The 16,767-nt window shown below is 46.0% G+C and overlaps 1 protein-coding gene across 10 annotated transcripts in view; it reads left to right on the top strand.

Moving 5' to 3' along the window:
* GGTA1P (glycoprotein, alpha-galactosyltransferase 1 pseudogene) overlaps window positions 1-16,213 on the top strand; it is a 76,665-nt gene extending 60,452 nt beyond the window's left edge. For 3 of the 10 annotated variants that reach the window (NM_001323055.1, NM_001323056.1, NM_213810.3), the window contains 4 exon segments: window positions 459-521; window positions 1,070-1,174; window positions 8,315-8,452; window positions 13,626-16,213. In NM_001323055.1, coding sequence (NP_001309984.1) covers window positions 459-521; window positions 1,070-1,174; window positions 8,315-8,452; window positions 13,626-14,319 — 1,000 coding nt within the window. In that variant the 3' untranslated portion in view covers window positions 14,320-16,213. 10 annotated transcript variants of the gene reach the window in all.

Genomic DNA, 16,767 nt, shown 5'->3' with positions numbered 1-16,767 from the left:
GCTACTTTGTTTAGTCTTCGAAGCCATCCATCTTCATGGTAGGTTTGGTGCTGTCATTGTTCTCTAACTTTCCAGAGGAGGCAATGGTGATTCAGAGAGGAAAAATGTCCTATCAGGGTTACACAACTGGAAAGGGGCAGATCCAGGACTTGGATTTATGGATTAGTGCCCTCCCCCTTGTCATTCTTCTTCTCCCCTTCTCTCCCTGCGAGGGCTCCCTGGACCAGCTGAGTGCCGGGGGCCACCCAAGGGAGGGGAGATCTGGGGAGTGTCGGGTCCATCCTCTGTCATTCAGCTGGAGCAGCTTCATTTCTGTTCATTTTACGAATTAGTGATTTTTTAAAAAATGATTTTAAGTGATCTGCCATAAAAAGAGTTTGGAACACCCCCCACCCCCTGCCCCAGTTTGGGACTGCCTCATTTTCTAAAAAATGTTTGTCATCTTTTTCATTTCTTAGAAACCCAGAAGTTGGCAGCAGTGCTCAGAGGGGCTGGTGGTTTCCGAGCTGGTTTAACAATGGGTAAGACTGGGAAACGGCCATCTGTGTATCTGCTCAAGGCTGTAGAGTCCAAATAAAATGGTTTCACAGCCATGACCTTCTCAGTCGCCTCGTCCTTCTGGCATATTGGAATCATGCAAGGACTCTGTTGCGTGGTGGGGATGGGCATTAAGTTTGGTTTTCAAGGTTTTGTTTTTTCCCATTTGATGTGGGAGTAAGTGAGGCTCAGGCTGAAGTTGAGGCTGCAGGAAAGGCTGTCATGAGCTTACATACGCTGATAAGGACTGTTTTATCAGGTTTCCCTGCTCCTGACAGAACCTGAGAATTGCTGGGTCATTACATTGCTAACTGTGCTGGTCTGGAAGGATGATGAAAAAGGGGAGCACTGAACCTTTTCATCAGACGGACGTCTTTACGAATAAATGTTTAGTATCACAAGCCTTCTGTAGACATTTGCTTGGCGCACGTGTTCTCTGCCTTGGAATCTGTTTTCACAAGATCCTCACTCTCATTCTGGCACATGGGTCACCCTCCCTGCCTTCCTCAGCTTGTTTTCCGTTTGTACGTAGGACTCACAGTTACCACGAAGAAGAAGACGCTATAGGCAACGAAAAGGAACAAAGAAAAGAAGACAACAGAGGAGAGCTTCCGCTAGTGGACTGGTTTAATCCTGAGTAAGAAAAGAAGCGTTGCCCTATTTCAGTAAATCCACAGCTCAGCAGGAGGTGGCAGGGGCTGTGTAGGCAACAGGGCCATGAGAACATTCCCGACAGGGGAGACAGAGTTTTAGCATCTATTAGACCCTTAAAACAGGGTCCGGATTGTGTGTGTGTGTGTGTGTGTGTGAGTGACTGGCGTGGCATCCCGGGAGGTGGGGAGTCTGGATGTTTTGACTCAAATGTTTGCGCAACAACATAGTGATTCTGACAGCAATTAGCCAATGGCAACAGATGAATCACAAAATACTGGGGCTAGCAGTTCCCGTGGTGGCACAGCGGAAATGAGTCCAACTAGGAACCGTGAGGTTTCACGTTGGATCCCTGGCCTCACTCAGTGGGCTAAGGATCCCGCGTTGCCATGAGCGGTGGTGTAGGTTGCAGACGTGGCTCGGATCTGGCGTTGCTGTGGTAGGCCGGCAGCTGTAGCTCCAGTTTGACCCCTAGCCTGGGAACCTCCATATGCTGCGGGTGCAGCCCTAAAAAGCAAAAAAATACTGGGGCTAGGAGAGGTCCTATAGCCCATGGGGTGCTGTGGAAAGCCACAGAATCTAGAATCAGATAAAGAAAATTCTTAGGTTCGGTTAACTCCTCTGTAAAATGGCAATGACGCGAGTTCCCATTGTGGTTCAGTGGAAACAAACCCAACTAGTATCCATTCTATCCCCAGCCCCACTCAGTGGGTTAAGGATCTGGCATTGGTGCAAGCTGTGGTGTAGGTCAAAGACGAGGCTCAGATCTGGTGTTGCTGTGGCTGTGGTGTAGACTGGCAATTACAGCTCCGATTCAACCCCTAGACTGGGAACTTCCATAGGCTGCACCTGTGGCCCTAAAAAAATAAAAATAAAATAAAATGGCAGTGATGATTAAAAAACCTTACAAGGCCATGCACACACTCTAAGCAAGCATACAACAATGTTCATTAAAACACCTATGATATGCTAGCCCATGTGTGTCAGACTATCATTTGATCCATTAATGTGTTTAGAAACTGGCTTAAGGGTCAAAAATTGAAACCAAATAGGAAATCAGAAGGCATCTCATGAAGTAAGGATAAGTATTGTTTAGTGGCATTTTTGCTTCCATATGTGTGTGTGCATGTGTTTGTGACGTAGGATATATTTCACTATGAGTCACAGTACTAGACATTGTGTTAGGCACAGGAGACAGACAGGAGAAATTAATCAATACACTTATATTCAAGAAGTTTACAGTCCTATAGGGGCACTAGATGTGAAACTAGCATTTGCCAAGATTGGTAAGGCGGTGTGATTAACCTGACTTGGAAGGATGTGGAAGGGAGTGAGGAGGTGGGGGCTGTCCGGGATGACTGGGAGGCCTGAGAGACTGGTGCATGCTGGTGCCGTTGACCAGGAAAGGGACTGGAGGAGGAGATACAGGTCTAGGAATAGGGGAGGTGATGAGCTTGATTAAGGATGTAGGTGGATTCAGGTACCTGTGGGGCATTTGGATAGAGTTCATGGAGAGCCTATCTTAGACCGTCAGACTACTGTAACAGAATACCATAGACGGGGTGGCTTATAAACAACAAAAATGTATTTTGTACAGTTCTGGAGGCTGGGAAGTCCAAGATCAAGGCACCAGCAGATGTGGTGTCTGGTGAGAACCCACTTTCTAGTTTATACATGCCCGTCTTCTCATTGTGTTCTTAGGCCATGGAAGGGGAGAGGGAGCTCTCCAGGGCTTCTTTTCTAAGGGCACCCATCCCATTCCTGAGGGTTCCACCCTCAGGATCTAATCACCCCAATGCCCCACCCCTTGAGGTTGGGTTTCAACACACGAATTTGGGGGGACATAATCGTCAGTGTACAGCAGGGCCTTTAAGCTGGCAGAAGATATGTGGTAGAGACATTGGAAGAGGAGCCATCAGAGTTCAGGCGAGGAGTAGAGCCAAGTCTTATCTGACATCAGCACTTAAAGGGTCAGGGGAGGGAGGAAAAGAAGTCTGAAACGGAGTGGGAGCAGCAGTAGAGGTAGGAGGAGGATCCGAGGAGAATAGCATCTATTCCAGCATGAGGGGTCTTGGACTCTGGAAGGACTGAGTATGTTCTGGCAAGTTTCTTACTGTTTTAGGATGGGAGGTCCATGTCAGTGTGAAAGAATGGGAATTTTGGCCTCCCCATGTGTTATTTGAGGAGCTGGGCACAGGGTAGCCATCTATGGAATGCTAAGCTACTCCTGGAAGTGGAAGAATGTGGAAGCGCTATACCTTTTTTTTTTCTTTTGAGGGGGCACACCTGCAGCATATGGAAGTTCCCAGGCTAGGGGTCTAATCGGAGCTGCAGCAGCTGGCCTACACCACAGCCACAGCAACGCAGGATCCCCAACCCACTGAGTGAGGCCAGGGATCGAACTGGCGACCTCATGGATACTAGTTGGATTCATGTCTGCTGTGCCATGACGGGAACTCCCACCAGAGCTTTGATAAGCCCCTTAGATGTGTGTGCATGTGGGGAGGTGTGAGACTCCCCAGGGGCCAGATAGATCAGCTAGAGACAGTCACCAAGCTCCCTTCAAGAGAGAGTGGCACACTGACCGTGGTACTTGTGCTTTACTGAGTGGGACTTGAGAGGTGGAGCCAGGGCTGAATCACTGGGGTCAGAGGTGAAAGACCACAGCCACCCACTGTCACTCTTTCCACTTTCCCCCATGCATGGCTCAGTTTCTCCTCCAAATGAATGCTGAGCAGATATTTAAAGAATATTGATATGTAGTAGCACTAAATCTAAGCCTTCTCAGGGCACCAAAGTAAATTGCTTGCATAAATGCAGGAAAGATGAGCCACTGAATTAATATATTTATAGAAATATATTATAGATATATTTATAGAAATGTGTCCTCTGTATTCTACCTGAAACATATTAAGTGTATTCTGTATACATTTTTACATCAAGATCTCTCAGCCTCTGTAGCACCACATCCTCTTAGTTTTCCTCCGACTTCTCCAGCTCCCTTGTCAGTCTCCTTGATTGGGGCCCCTCCCTCTTCTCAGCCAGGAAGTGTTAGAGTTTCTGGAGGTTGAGTCCATTATCCTCATCTCTTTTCTTTATACACTGTCTTCATCCATTTCTGTGGCATTAGATACCATTCATGGGACAATGACTACTGCATTTATATCTTTAGCCCAAAGGTTTTCTCTGAGCCCCAGTTGTGTCTAACTCTTGCCTGACATCACTGCAGGTCTCGCATGACCCAGATGGAGTTTGGGTTTTTTTGTTTGTTTTTTTGTTTTTTGTCTTTTTAGGCCGTACCTGAGGCATAGGGAGTTTCCCAGGCTAGGGGTTGAATTGGAGCTCTAGCTGCCGGCCTGCACTGTAGCCACAGCAACACCAGATCCAAGCCGTGTCTGTGACCTACACCACAGCTCACGGTAACGCCAGATCCTTAACCCACTGAGCAAGGCCAGGGGTCGAACCTGCATCCTCATGGATGCTAGTCAGATTTGTTCCCACTGAGCCATGACGGGAACTCCCAGAGGGAGTTTTTGATTCCACCCCACCCTCATTCTTCTCATTTCCCATCTCAAGCAAGAGTCAGGAGACCTCCATGATTCACTGTTCATCCTTCCTTCATCCAGTCCACAGTCTAATTCATCTACATGTTCTGTTCATTCTTCCCACGTCATCTCCCTCTCTCCATCACCCTTGTCCATGGCATCATTAGCTCTTTGCTGGATCACTGTGTACGTCCTGCTGCCTGGAAGGAATCCAGTAAGTAACACATTGTTGCATTCCTCATTTTTTTCCACCTGCTGTATGATTCATAGAATTTTAACACTTCCTCTGCCCAGCCCTTCAGGACCACAGTGTACTCATAAATAAGTACATAAAATTGAAAAGCTACCAACTACCTAGGTAGGTGGTGCGTTTGGATTTTGGAGACCCTTTTATTTTGTGGAAGTCTTTGGTTTGCACTGGTGGAACCCCACATGCCGAAGTAACGCAGTGGGTGCCCGGCTTAAAAAACTGAGCAGTTTCCAGTGTTTCCTGGACTTTTCCCTCCTTTTCGAGCCCTCTCTTGATGACGTTGGGCAGCTTTTGCTCTTACACATACTTGGCCTGCCTGCTGTTACTTCTTCTTTTTCTGTGGGCCGGGGTGGGGGTGGGGTTTGAGCAGAGGTTCATCCAGGAAGCTGATCTCAATCATCCTCCCACCTCCTCCTCCTGCCCACGGCCAGTGTTTTCAGCCTGTCATATGGCTTCCTAGTCAGGGTTGCTGACATGTTGGAATTGCCAGTGGAATTTAATAATTAACAGCTGGGAAATAGAGCATTTTAATTTTTAATTCGACGTTAATTTTTAATATTGCTACTTTTTCTCCCCCCTGCTTAAAAGGAATCTTCCCAGCCAAGTAACCAAACTGGACACTGGTGTTCTGAATCGGTCTTTCTAGAAGGTGTAGTCTGAGGGGTTGTGCGGCTGAGGAGTGTGCGGCAGGCTGACCACCTGTCAGGGATGGGAAGTTCTCAAGGGGTAGGATGGGTCTGATCTCCGTCTTTAGCCCTGGGCCCCGGCAGATGGAGCAGGGACTTGGCAGATGTGCATCGAGGAGGTGATGCCCTGGTGTGGCCCCTCCTATTGGTTGAATGGCTAAAAACATAGTTTCCTTCTCTCTCACCCCCGACTTTCTTTATTTGTGAAATGGAGGTGATGATAGCACCCACTCTTGAACGTGGTTGTAAGGATTCAATGAGAGAATAAAAGTCCGGTACTTAACCCCAGTGCTTGTGACTAGTAAATAAGAATACCTCCTTTCCTCCTCTTCCTCCTTCTCTTTCTCTTCCTTTTCTTTGCTTAAAGATAATATTGCCTGCTTGCCAGATGTTCAGCTCACACACAGCTGCATGGCTTAACTGATAGGCTGGGGTCTGAACTGCTAAGAATCCTTGACAGGCTACACTAAGGACAGGAATGAATGAAGTGACAGTGCATGGGAAACGGTTATAGAATGATAAGCCTAAGCCGTGTGTGTGTGTGTGTGTGTGTGTGTGTGTGTGTGGTTTTTTTGGTTTGAAATCCAGTCATTCAACAAAGCTGGGGCTTTTATGTGAGAAAAGCATCACATAAGTTTCTAAAAACAAAACAAAACAAACAAAAAAAAAGCTCATCATTTTTTTTTATTCTGCCCTGATAAAAATGCTGAAGTAGCTCAAATGAGTGGAAATGATGACATACCTGGGTTTTAACTCCAGTTCATTGGTACAGCAAGTAAATAGCCAAGAAGCCATAGAGGGTAGTGGTTCAGAGCACAGACCACAGTCAGACTATCTGGGTTCAAATCCCAGCTTGGCTCCTTACTAGCTGTGTGACCTCAGGCAAGTTATTTCACCACTCTGTGCTACAGTTTCCTCACAGATAAAATGGGAATCAAAATATAGCAACCCCACCCCCACAAAAGGGTGAAGCTCTTGGCACTGTGCCTGGTCCCATAGGAAGGAGCCAGTGTGTGTTAGTTACCATCATCTGCTGTTTGGCCTTGGTCAAGTTAACAAGCCTTCCTGAGCCTTGATTTTCATATCTGTACATTGAGCATACTACATGGCCAAGCTTTTGCAAGGACTAAATGAGAGAAAGTGTATGTGAAAGTACCTGGCACAAGTTGGTACAGAGTCCAAAACAGCTTCTTTCATGATTGGTGGAAACCAAGAGCAGGTGTCCCCAAGGGGCGGTCATACCTGGGGTGTGAAGGCAGAGCTGGGGTGTGGGGTTTGAGCAGCCTAGCCATGTCCCCTCCATCTCTGCAGAATTACTCTTAGGGGAGGAAGGAAGCAGGCTTGAAGCAGGGCATGGGGTGGGGGTGGGAGGGCAGAGGCCTCCAGAATACGGGTGCAGAACTTGGTGACGAGGGACAGAAGGCATGAGCAAGAAGTGGGGGTGACCCAGCCTTGCCCAATCTCGCAGGGAAACATGGTTTCTCCCATGGGGGAGGGGCAGGTTTGTGAAAACCCTTCCTCCACCCGCGTATGAGGGTGGGGGTATGTTCTCGCTGGGCTAACATCTCCTAGACAGCCTCACCAGGGCCATACCCAGGCAGCCAGCAGGGGCCCGATGGGACCCCCAAGACGTTGCCCCAACCACTGGCCTTCTCCCTGCAGTGGCTGAAATACAAGCACACAGCTAGCAGGGGCCAGGCCCTCTCATGTTGTGTTGGGGGTTGAATCTAAATGACCACGTTTCAGTCTGTTTCCGACGGGGAAGTGCAGCCACTTCCAGAGCAAATGGGGTTTGAGCCAAGTCTTCTCAGCTCCCTCCTGCCTCTGGGGGGCCCCAGCTGCTACCCAGACTTCCCGCATTTACTCTTTACAATTTGTCCGTTGCTCTTCCGTGGCTTCCTGTGTTTGTGTTGGCTTTGCTAAGTCCCTTTCAAGTGTTCTGGGTGCAGAGAACATGCCCCCTCCCCTCCCGCTTTTGTGCTTCTAGTCAAGAGGCGACATGATCTGAGAGAGGTCTGAGCCCGAGCCCTGTGTGTCACCCATGGCCACAGTTAGCCCGCCGGGTCCCTTCTTTTCTGGGTGACTGTCTCCTTCTTCGTAAAATGAACCACAACACCAGGTCCCCTTAGTCTGGGGCCCTTTTTGTCCGATAACCAGGTTCCTACCCAGAAATTGCTTTCTGGCAGAAGGCAAACTGAGACAGCTTCTTCCTCTTTCAGCTCAAATGTCACTCTCTCATCCCGCTAGTCAAGCCATAGGGCTTTCTCAGGGTCAGGTGGCACCCACTGGGATAAGCAACACCCAAAGATGTCGCTGGCAGCTTAGGAAGGGCCTGGGGAGATAGGCGAAGGGGTTTGGAAGGAAGATTGAGGACGAGGACAGCAGAACAGGGGGACGGAAGGTACATACACGTTGTACAGGTACGATCCCCAAAGGGGCCACCAGGGCAGCCCGCAGAGGCACCTGGGCCAGAGCCTCCTGTCCCTCCCCCAGAAGATGCTGCAATGTCACACCACCAGCTGACTGGGGCTAAAATACAGTCAGGATTCAAGGCCAGTCACCACAAGCCATGACTGACCCATGTTCCCCCAGACTGTCACTGCATACCTTAGCAAAGCCATCCTGACTCTATGTTTTGTCACCAGGAAACGCCCAGAGGTCGTGACCATAACCAGATGGAAGGCTCCAGTGGTATGGGAAGGCACTTACAACAGAGCCGTCTTAGATAATTATTATGCCAAACAGAAAATTACCGTGGGCTTGACGGTTTTTGCTGTCGGAAGGTAGGTGTTGCTAATAAAACTGGCCTTGAGTTTTTCCCCTTCCACTATCAGAGGATGGGTGAGGGGCCCCTGGGTTTACAGAGGCTGTTCATGTCATGTCTGAATTAGTGGAGAGGAGAATGGTGTCACAGGGCCATTTTAGACTCCCTTCTGCTGAGGTCCCCAAAGGCTAAGAATAAAACTAGTCAGAGGGTCAACTCTTTCCCACCTCAGGGTGAGGGGCTTGGGTTGCAGGGAAGAAGATCTGCTATACCCACTGCACCCAGAGTCGACAGTACACCCACAGCCACCTCCGCCCTGACCTCCACGGCCCTCTGTGGAAATTCCAAAAATGGCAGCTGTTAGATGGCCTGTGTGTGTGTCGTTTCTCCTATGCTCTCGAGACCCCAGACCAAGGACCAAAGACAGAAGTGTCCTAAGTGGAGTGGTTTTCCACCTCCGCATGGCTGACCACTCCTCTGTGCCTTCTGCCTATTCCTCCTGGAGGGTTTGGCCCGGGGAGATTAGGCTGCTCAGAACTTCCTCTTCCAGAGGTTGGATAGGTTCCTGTTTCAGCCCCCGTTTCCTTGTTTGGAACTTTTCTCCCCAAACTGTAATCATTCTTACTTAAAAGTAGTAGCTGTAATGTTCATTTAAAATATAACCCAGTTTTCTTTTTTAGAGAATCCCCCCCCCTTTTTTCCAAAACAAAAGCAAAAGTTCAATTTTCCTGTTCACCTCCGTGCCCCTTCCCTCCCCCACATCCATGGGCCTTTCCATCTGTACCTTTTCTGAAAGCCACAAAGAAACTGAATCACTTTGTTATACAGAAAAAATTATCACAACATTGTAAGACAACTATACTTCAACAAAACTTAAAAAAAAATCAGAAAGAGAAAGAAAGAAAAAGAAAAAAAGGAAGGAAGGAAGGGAGTTCCCATCATAGCTCATTGGTTAATGAATCTGACTAGCATCCATGAGGACACAGGTTCAATCCCTGGCCTTGATCAGTGGGTTAAGGATCTGGTGTTGCCGTGGGCTGTGGGGTAGGTCACAGATGCATTTCGAATCTCGCATTGCTGTGGCTCTGACGCAGGCCAACATCACAGCTCCGATTGGACCCCTAGCCTGGGAGGGTGCAGCCCTAAAAAAGCAAGAAAGGAAGGAAGGAAGGAAGAAAGAAAAGGAAGGAAGGAAAGAGAGAGAGAGAGAGAGAGAGAGAGAGAGGGAGAGGGAGAGAGAGAGAGAGAGAGAAAGAAAGAAAGAAAGAAAGAAAGAAAGAAAGAAAGAAAGAAAGAAAGAAAGAAAGAAAGAAAGAAAGAAAAGAAAAGAAAAGAAAGTTAGTTGACCTGTTGCCTGTACAAAGAGAAGTGAAGGTCAAGGTTGATCTGAGTGAGGATTTAAGCATCCTCCTAAGACCTTCTCCAACCTAGAGCCCAGAAGGTATCACTGTCACTGTACTAATCAAGTCCTAATGTCCCTGAATGTACTGATCCCAGGGGCCTGGGTGGCATCTCTAATAGAGAAGGGTGACTCTGGAGTTTTGACCTTTCGACTAGAAGAATATGTTCTGTTAGGAGTTGGGAAAGATTCCCAGCTCACCTAATCCTTTGGTATAAGAGGAGACCAGCCAGCCATACCGCAGATTGATTTAACCTTGGTGTTTCCAAAAAGAACGGCTCCACATTGGCTCTAGCCATCTTGTTGCGGCTTTAGAGAACTAAACTGTACTTGGCATGTCCTGGTGAAACCCGCGCACTCTGCTCTGAGGCGAGAGAGGACTGTTTGTACTCAGCAGCAATAAATCCTCCCAAGAGTGGATTTGGACTTTTAGGAGGTGTGATGTTTGGTTTATTTTCAAATGACAATGCACAGCACCAACTGCAGCTCTTTAATCTCTAAACAATGTTAAACCTCACAAAGGTTTCCTCCCTCGCCCCTAGGATCACCTCCCAAGCTTCAGGGCACAATAGATTTTTTCTTAAAGTTCCAGAGTGCAGAAGAATTTCCTGGCCATTAGCCCCAGAGCCATGTTGAAGTCCCTCCTTGTATTGCTGAGATATTCTCTCCGTTTAAAGAATCAATACTATAAACCTGGGGTTTCCAGAGACCAGCATTGAAAGCACAGTTTATGTTTGTAGTAATCAAAGGGAATCCAAGCAGCAACCAAAAAACAAAAGGAAGTGCCAGTCATTATTACAAAATGTCATCATTGGCTGATAATGTGATCAACAAATTAAATTCAGTGCACAGTCACTGGGCATGAGTCTGGGTGGTGACGTGGGTTGTGTTAAGCCAGCCAACTACTTCTTCCCTTCTCTATCATCCCCATGGCTTCACAGAATAGCCTGTATCTTGGCTTACAGAAGACAGGAATGTGATGGGTTTTTTTTTTTCTCTTTTTCTTTTTCAGCTGCACCTGTGGCGTATGGAAGTTCTGAGCCACAGCTGTGACCTTCTCCATAGCTGCAGCAACACTGGATCTTTAACCCACTGTGCCACTGCCACAATGGGAACTCCCCCCTTTCCTTTTCTTCCTGAACATGATGGTTTTTGAATGAATAGGTAAATAGCTAAAATACCACTACACATCTATTAGAATGACCCAAATCCCAAACACTGACAATACCAGCTGCTGATGAAAATGTAGAGCGATAGGAAAGCTTATTCACTGCTGCTGGCAATGCGAAATGATACAACCAATTTGTAAGACAGTTTGGCAGATTCTTACAAAACTAAACATACTCTTACCATACAATCCAGCGATGGCACACCTTAGTATTTACCCTCAAAAGCTGAAACTTTATGTCTACACAAAAACTTGCATACAGATGTTTATAGCAGGTATTTTTTTTGGGGGGGGGTGGGTTTTGGTTTTTTCTTTTTTTGTCTTTTTTGGGCCACACCTGCGGCATATGGAGGTTCCCAGGCTAAGGGTTGAATCAGAGCTACAGCTGCCGGCCTATGCCACAGCCACAGTAACCCGAGATCTGAGCCACATCTGCGACCTACACCACAGCTCATGGCCACACTGGATCCTTAACCCCCTGAGCGAGGCCAGGGATTGAACCTGCAACTAGGTGGGTTTGTTGACCACTGAGCCACGAAAGGAACTCCGTTTATAGCACTTTTATTCATAATTGCCCAAAACTTGGAAGTAACAGGTCCTTTAGTAGGCAAATTAATTGATAAATTGTAGCACATTCAGACAGTGGAGTATTAGCAGTGCTTTAAAAAAAAAAATCAATCCATGAAAAGACATGGAGGAACCTCAAATGTTCGTTACCAAGAAACCATCTGCAAAGACTACCTACTATATGGTTCCAACTATATGACATTCTGGAAAAGGTCAAAGGTACTGATCCATGGAGACAGTAAAAATATCAGTAGATGCCAGGCGATGGTGTGGGAGAATGGATGAATAGACAGAACACAGGATTTTTTAGGGCAGTGAAAATACTCTGTATGGTACCATACATAGTGATAGATAAATGTCATTTTACATTTGTTCAGATTCATAGAAAGTCTGCCACCAAGAGTGAACCTTAGTGTAAACTACGGGCTTGGTGTGATAATGATGTGTCAGTGTAGTTTCATCAGTTGCAACACGTGCTACCCTGGTGCTGGATGTTGATGGTGGGAGAAGCTGGGAGTGGGAGTGGGGGGAGCGGGGGGAATTCTGCACTTTCAGCTCAATTTTGCTGTGAGCCTAAACATGTTCTAAAAACTAAAATCTATTTTTTTAAATGAAACGAGACAGTTAAAGTAAGGTTGAATCAGAGGTCGTTTGCTCTCATATTTGGATGGGTTTTATAATGATGGTGTCTGGATAATGGGCTGGTGTTTGGGGTGACCAGCGGGAAACTCACAGGGTAAATCAGTAAGATGGAAGAATATCCATATTCCATAATCCATTGTTTGGGTCCCAGAGAAGGATAAGAGAGTGGCGATGGTTAGGCTTAATGACCCTTGCACATCACGCTTGCATCTGGTAGGTCAGTAAAAGTATTGGAATATAGGCTGGGGTTTTTGAGGAAGAGCTAAGAACTAGTGCCCCCTGATGGTAATCAAAGGGTACAAACTTGCAGTTATAAGATGAATAAGCTCTGGGATCTAATGTACAGCATGGTGATTGTTTTTAATCATACTGTAATATATACTTTAAGGTTGGTCAGAGAATAAGTCCTAAGTCTTCTTGCCACAAAAAAAATGGTAATTATGTGATATGATGAAGGTGTCAAGTAATGCCACAGTGGTAATCATTTCTAATATATGAGTGTACCAGGGAGTTTCCGTTGTCACTCAGTGGGTTAAGAATCTGACTAGTAACCATGAGGATTTGGGTTCGATCCCTGGCCTTGCTCAGTGGGTTAAAGGATCAAGCATTGCCACCAGCTGCGGTGTAGGTCATAGACAAAGCTCAGATCTGGTGTTGCTGTGGCTGTGGCATGGGCCAGCAGCTGCAACTGCAATTAGACCCCTAGTCTGGGAACCTCCATATGCTGCGGATGTGGCCCTAAAAAGACAAAAAATAAAAATTAAAAATAAGTGCATCACATCAACACTTTGCACACCTTAAACTTACACAATGATATATGTCAGTTATATCTGAATAATGCAGGAAAAAAGGAAGAACTAGCATCTGAACTGATTGATAAGGACAAGGGGATAAAGACTAATTAAGGCAGATGGTAATGAGTTATCACCTTCATTACAGTTAAAGCTGGTGTTGGAGTATGTGGCTTATAACTGCAGGCCCTGGGCTTCCAAATCTTGAACCACAGAATTAGAAAGACTTAGGCATCCAGGCACATACAGCACAAGTAACTGCAGGCCTCTGGATGTGGGAGCAGGGCCTGTGCCACTAAGGTACCACTGCAAGGCCCAGAGCAGCTGAAAACACATGTTCTCTCTGCCTGGTTGGCTTCCAAGAGTGAGAGAGGAAGGAGCAGGGCTGAGCATGCCCAGCCACCCTGCCAGAATCACCAGTCAGGTAAGCCACTCCACCTCCCCAAAGCTGAATGACTGAATGGTGGAGAGTAGCTGGGAATGTTACAGCAACAGACGTCTCTCATCCAGGATGGGGAAAAATCATTCCTTTCCTAAACTGCAAAATACAGACTAGATGATAATAGCATATTGTCTCCTCTAGAAATCCCAGAGGTTACATTTACCCCATTCTTCTTTATTTCAGATACATTGAGCATTACTTGGAGGAGTTCTTAATATCTGCAAATACATACTTCATGGTTGGCCACAAAGTCATCTTTTACATCATGGTGGATGATATCTCCAGGATGCCTTTGATAGAGCTGGGTCCTCTGCGTTCCTTTAAAGTGTTTGAGATCAAGTCCGAGAAGAGGTGGCAAGACATCAGCATGATGCGCATGAAGACCATCGGGGAGCACATCCTGGCCCACATCCAGCACGAGGTGGACTTCCTCTTCTGCATGGACGTGGATCAGGTCTTCCAAAACAACTTTGGGGTGGAGACCCTGGGCCAGTCGGTGGCTCAGCTACAGGCCTGGTGGTACAAGGCACATCCTGACGAGTTCACCTACGAGAGGCGGAAGGAGTCCGCAGCCTACATTCCGTTTGGCCAGGGGGATTTTTATTACCACGCAGCCATTTTTGGGGGAACACCCACTCAGGTTCTAAACATCACTCAGGAGTGCTTCAAGGGAATCCTCCAGGACAAGGAAAATGACATAGAAGCCGAGTGGCATGATGAAAGCCATCTAAACAAGTATTTCCTTCTCAACAAACCCACTAAAATCTTATCCCCAGAATACTGCTGGGATTATCATATAGGCATGTCTGTGGATATTAGGATTGTCAAGATAGCTTGGCAGAAAAAAGAGTATAATTTGGTTAGAAATAACATCTGACTTTAAATTGTGCCAGCAGTTTTCTGAATTTGAAAGAGTATTACTCTGGCTACTTCCTCAGAGAAGTAGCACTTAATTTTAACTTTTAAAAAAATACTAACAAAATACCAACACAGTAAGTACATATTATTCTTCCTTGCAACTTTGAGCCTTGTCAAATGGGAGAATGACTCTGTGGTAATCAGATGTAAATTCCCAATGATTTCTTATCTGTTCTGGGTTGAGGGGGTATATACTATTAACTGAACCAAAAAAAAAAATTGTCATAGGCAAAGAAAAAGTCAGAGACACTCTACATGTCATACTGGAGAAAAGTATGCAAAGGGAAGTGTTTGGCAACAAAATAAGATTGGGAGGGGTCGTCCTCTTGATTTCAGCGTCTTCCTGTCTCTGCTAAGTCTAAAGCAACAGAGTTGCTTTGCAGCAGGAGATCAGAGTCTACCTTAGCAATCCTCAGATGATTTCAACAGCAGAGGACTTCAAGTTATTTGAAGTCCATGTCCTTTTCGCATCAGGGTTTTGTTTGGCTTCTGCGCAGATACTGGTCAAGATTCCCAATGGTGAATGTTGGGAGTTACAGGGAATCCGAATGAACCAATGGGAGCTCAGCACGAAATAAAAACACAGCTTCTAAGTAAGTTTGCCATGAAATAGCGAAGACAGATTGGAAAGAGAGGGGGCTGATCACTGTGGGGCAATGCCATTTCTAAGAGACACAGGGCATGGAGTTGGCATGTACATACAGCTTGGATCCAGGCACTGAATGGGAGGCAATGAGAGTGGCTCCAGCCTCCTCAACCATATGACAACTAGAGCAGCACTGTCTTAGAAGATGCTTCTTGCTTTGGCCAAGTCATATTCAGTCTGCCAGACTCTGGAACTTGTGTCTACAAATCCTTGCTCAGAGGAAGTGGATGATGTCAGAGTGGACAGAGGCCTACATTGGGTTGAAGTGACTTCCTAGACCTTGGCTTCATGACAATCAGGCATCAGCAAGCCCTGCTGCCACCTGCTCTAACTCTCAGAGTCCCTCAGCCCATCATGGGCAACTTGAGAGCCACCGTCAAGGAGTGGACTAGAGGAAAAGCCTGCTTATCAGGGAACCTCTCATTTCCCCTGCCCCAGCTGCACTACTGAAGTGTAACTGCCGGACATGTTTAATAAAGTGGTTAATTGATTTTATATCAAAGTAGAGAGGATGGCAATGGGAGACCCAGTCCTCATGACTAAACAGCTTTTCAATCCCTTTCTCTAAGAAAAGCTATGAGATCTTACATGTAATTTAAAGTTAAGCAGTTTGGTGTAAAGGAAGTTAGGAGGCAATATTTACATCTGCAGGTATGTGATATACTTTTGCTTGTGTTCCAGTTTAGGTCATTTGTGTCCATTTTCAAATGATTTACTTGAAGAGCCATTGCACTGACTTGATGTTCAGCACGATGGGCTTCTTTGATAAAATGAAACCTACATTTTCTCTACTGTTTCCCTGGGCCTCCTACTCTTCAATTCTTGCTAAAAATTTTTGCAACCCAGCAAAATAACTCAACAAAATAACCCAACAAAATAACTCAACAAAAATCCTGGAGAAGTAGTCTTGTAAAAGAAAAAGGAAATCACAAGTCAATTAGGACTCTTGTTTCTCTATAACGCAAGTTTATGGAATCCATTCTGGAGTGCAGAGACTTCATGGTGCAAGTTCCAAACTACAGAAATGATTCGTTCTCAAAGATTAAAGAAAAGGACTGATATTTCCTTTTGAAGGAATCTTGATTTTTAAAAAAAAATCATTTAAATTTAAATTTCAAATGGACAAATTCAAGATCTTATTAATAGTTCAATATTAAAAAATAAAAATTCCTGATTTAAAATTAAATAAATTATTTTCTCAGTATATTCTGGTCTGGTCATGGATTGTGGCTTTTCTCCCAAAGATGTTCAGAACTGTCATTTACAGAATTTTTAAATACCTAGACTCCACCCCCCACCCCCCATCAAAGTTCTCATGTCCTAAAAATGTGTCTGCTGGCACAAAGATAGAAAGAACATGATTGGACTTCCCGTCGTGGCGCAGTGGTTAACGAATCTGACTAGGAACCATGAGGTTTCGGGTTCAATCCTTGGCCTTGCTCAGTGGGTTAACGATCTGGCGTTGCCGTGAGCTGTGGTGTAGGTCGCAGACGTGGCTCGGATCCCACATTGCTGTGGCTCTGGCGTAGGCCTGCAGCTACAGCTTCGATTCGACCCCTAGCCTGGGAACCTCCATATGCCAAGGGTGCAGCCCTAGAAAAGATGAAAAGACCAAAAAAAAAAAAAAAAAAAAAAAAAAGAAGAAGAAGAAGAAAAGAAAGAAAGAACATGATTGAGATTCACTAACTTTTTTTCCCCTTTCCCAGCTGCCCCGCAGCATATGGAGTTCCCAGGCCAGATATCAGATCCAAGCTGCAGTAT

This window comes from Sus scrofa, chromosome 1 (assembly GCF_000003025.6).
Source record: "Sus scrofa isolate TJ Tabasco breed Duroc chromosome 1, Sscrofa11.1, whole genome shotgun sequence".
NCBI classification, from domain to species: Eukaryota; Metazoa; Chordata; class Mammalia; order Artiodactyla; family Suidae; genus Sus; species Sus scrofa.
The sequence above is the reverse complement of the archived record's forward strand: the minus strand, read 5'-3'. Positions and strand labels throughout refer to the sequence as shown.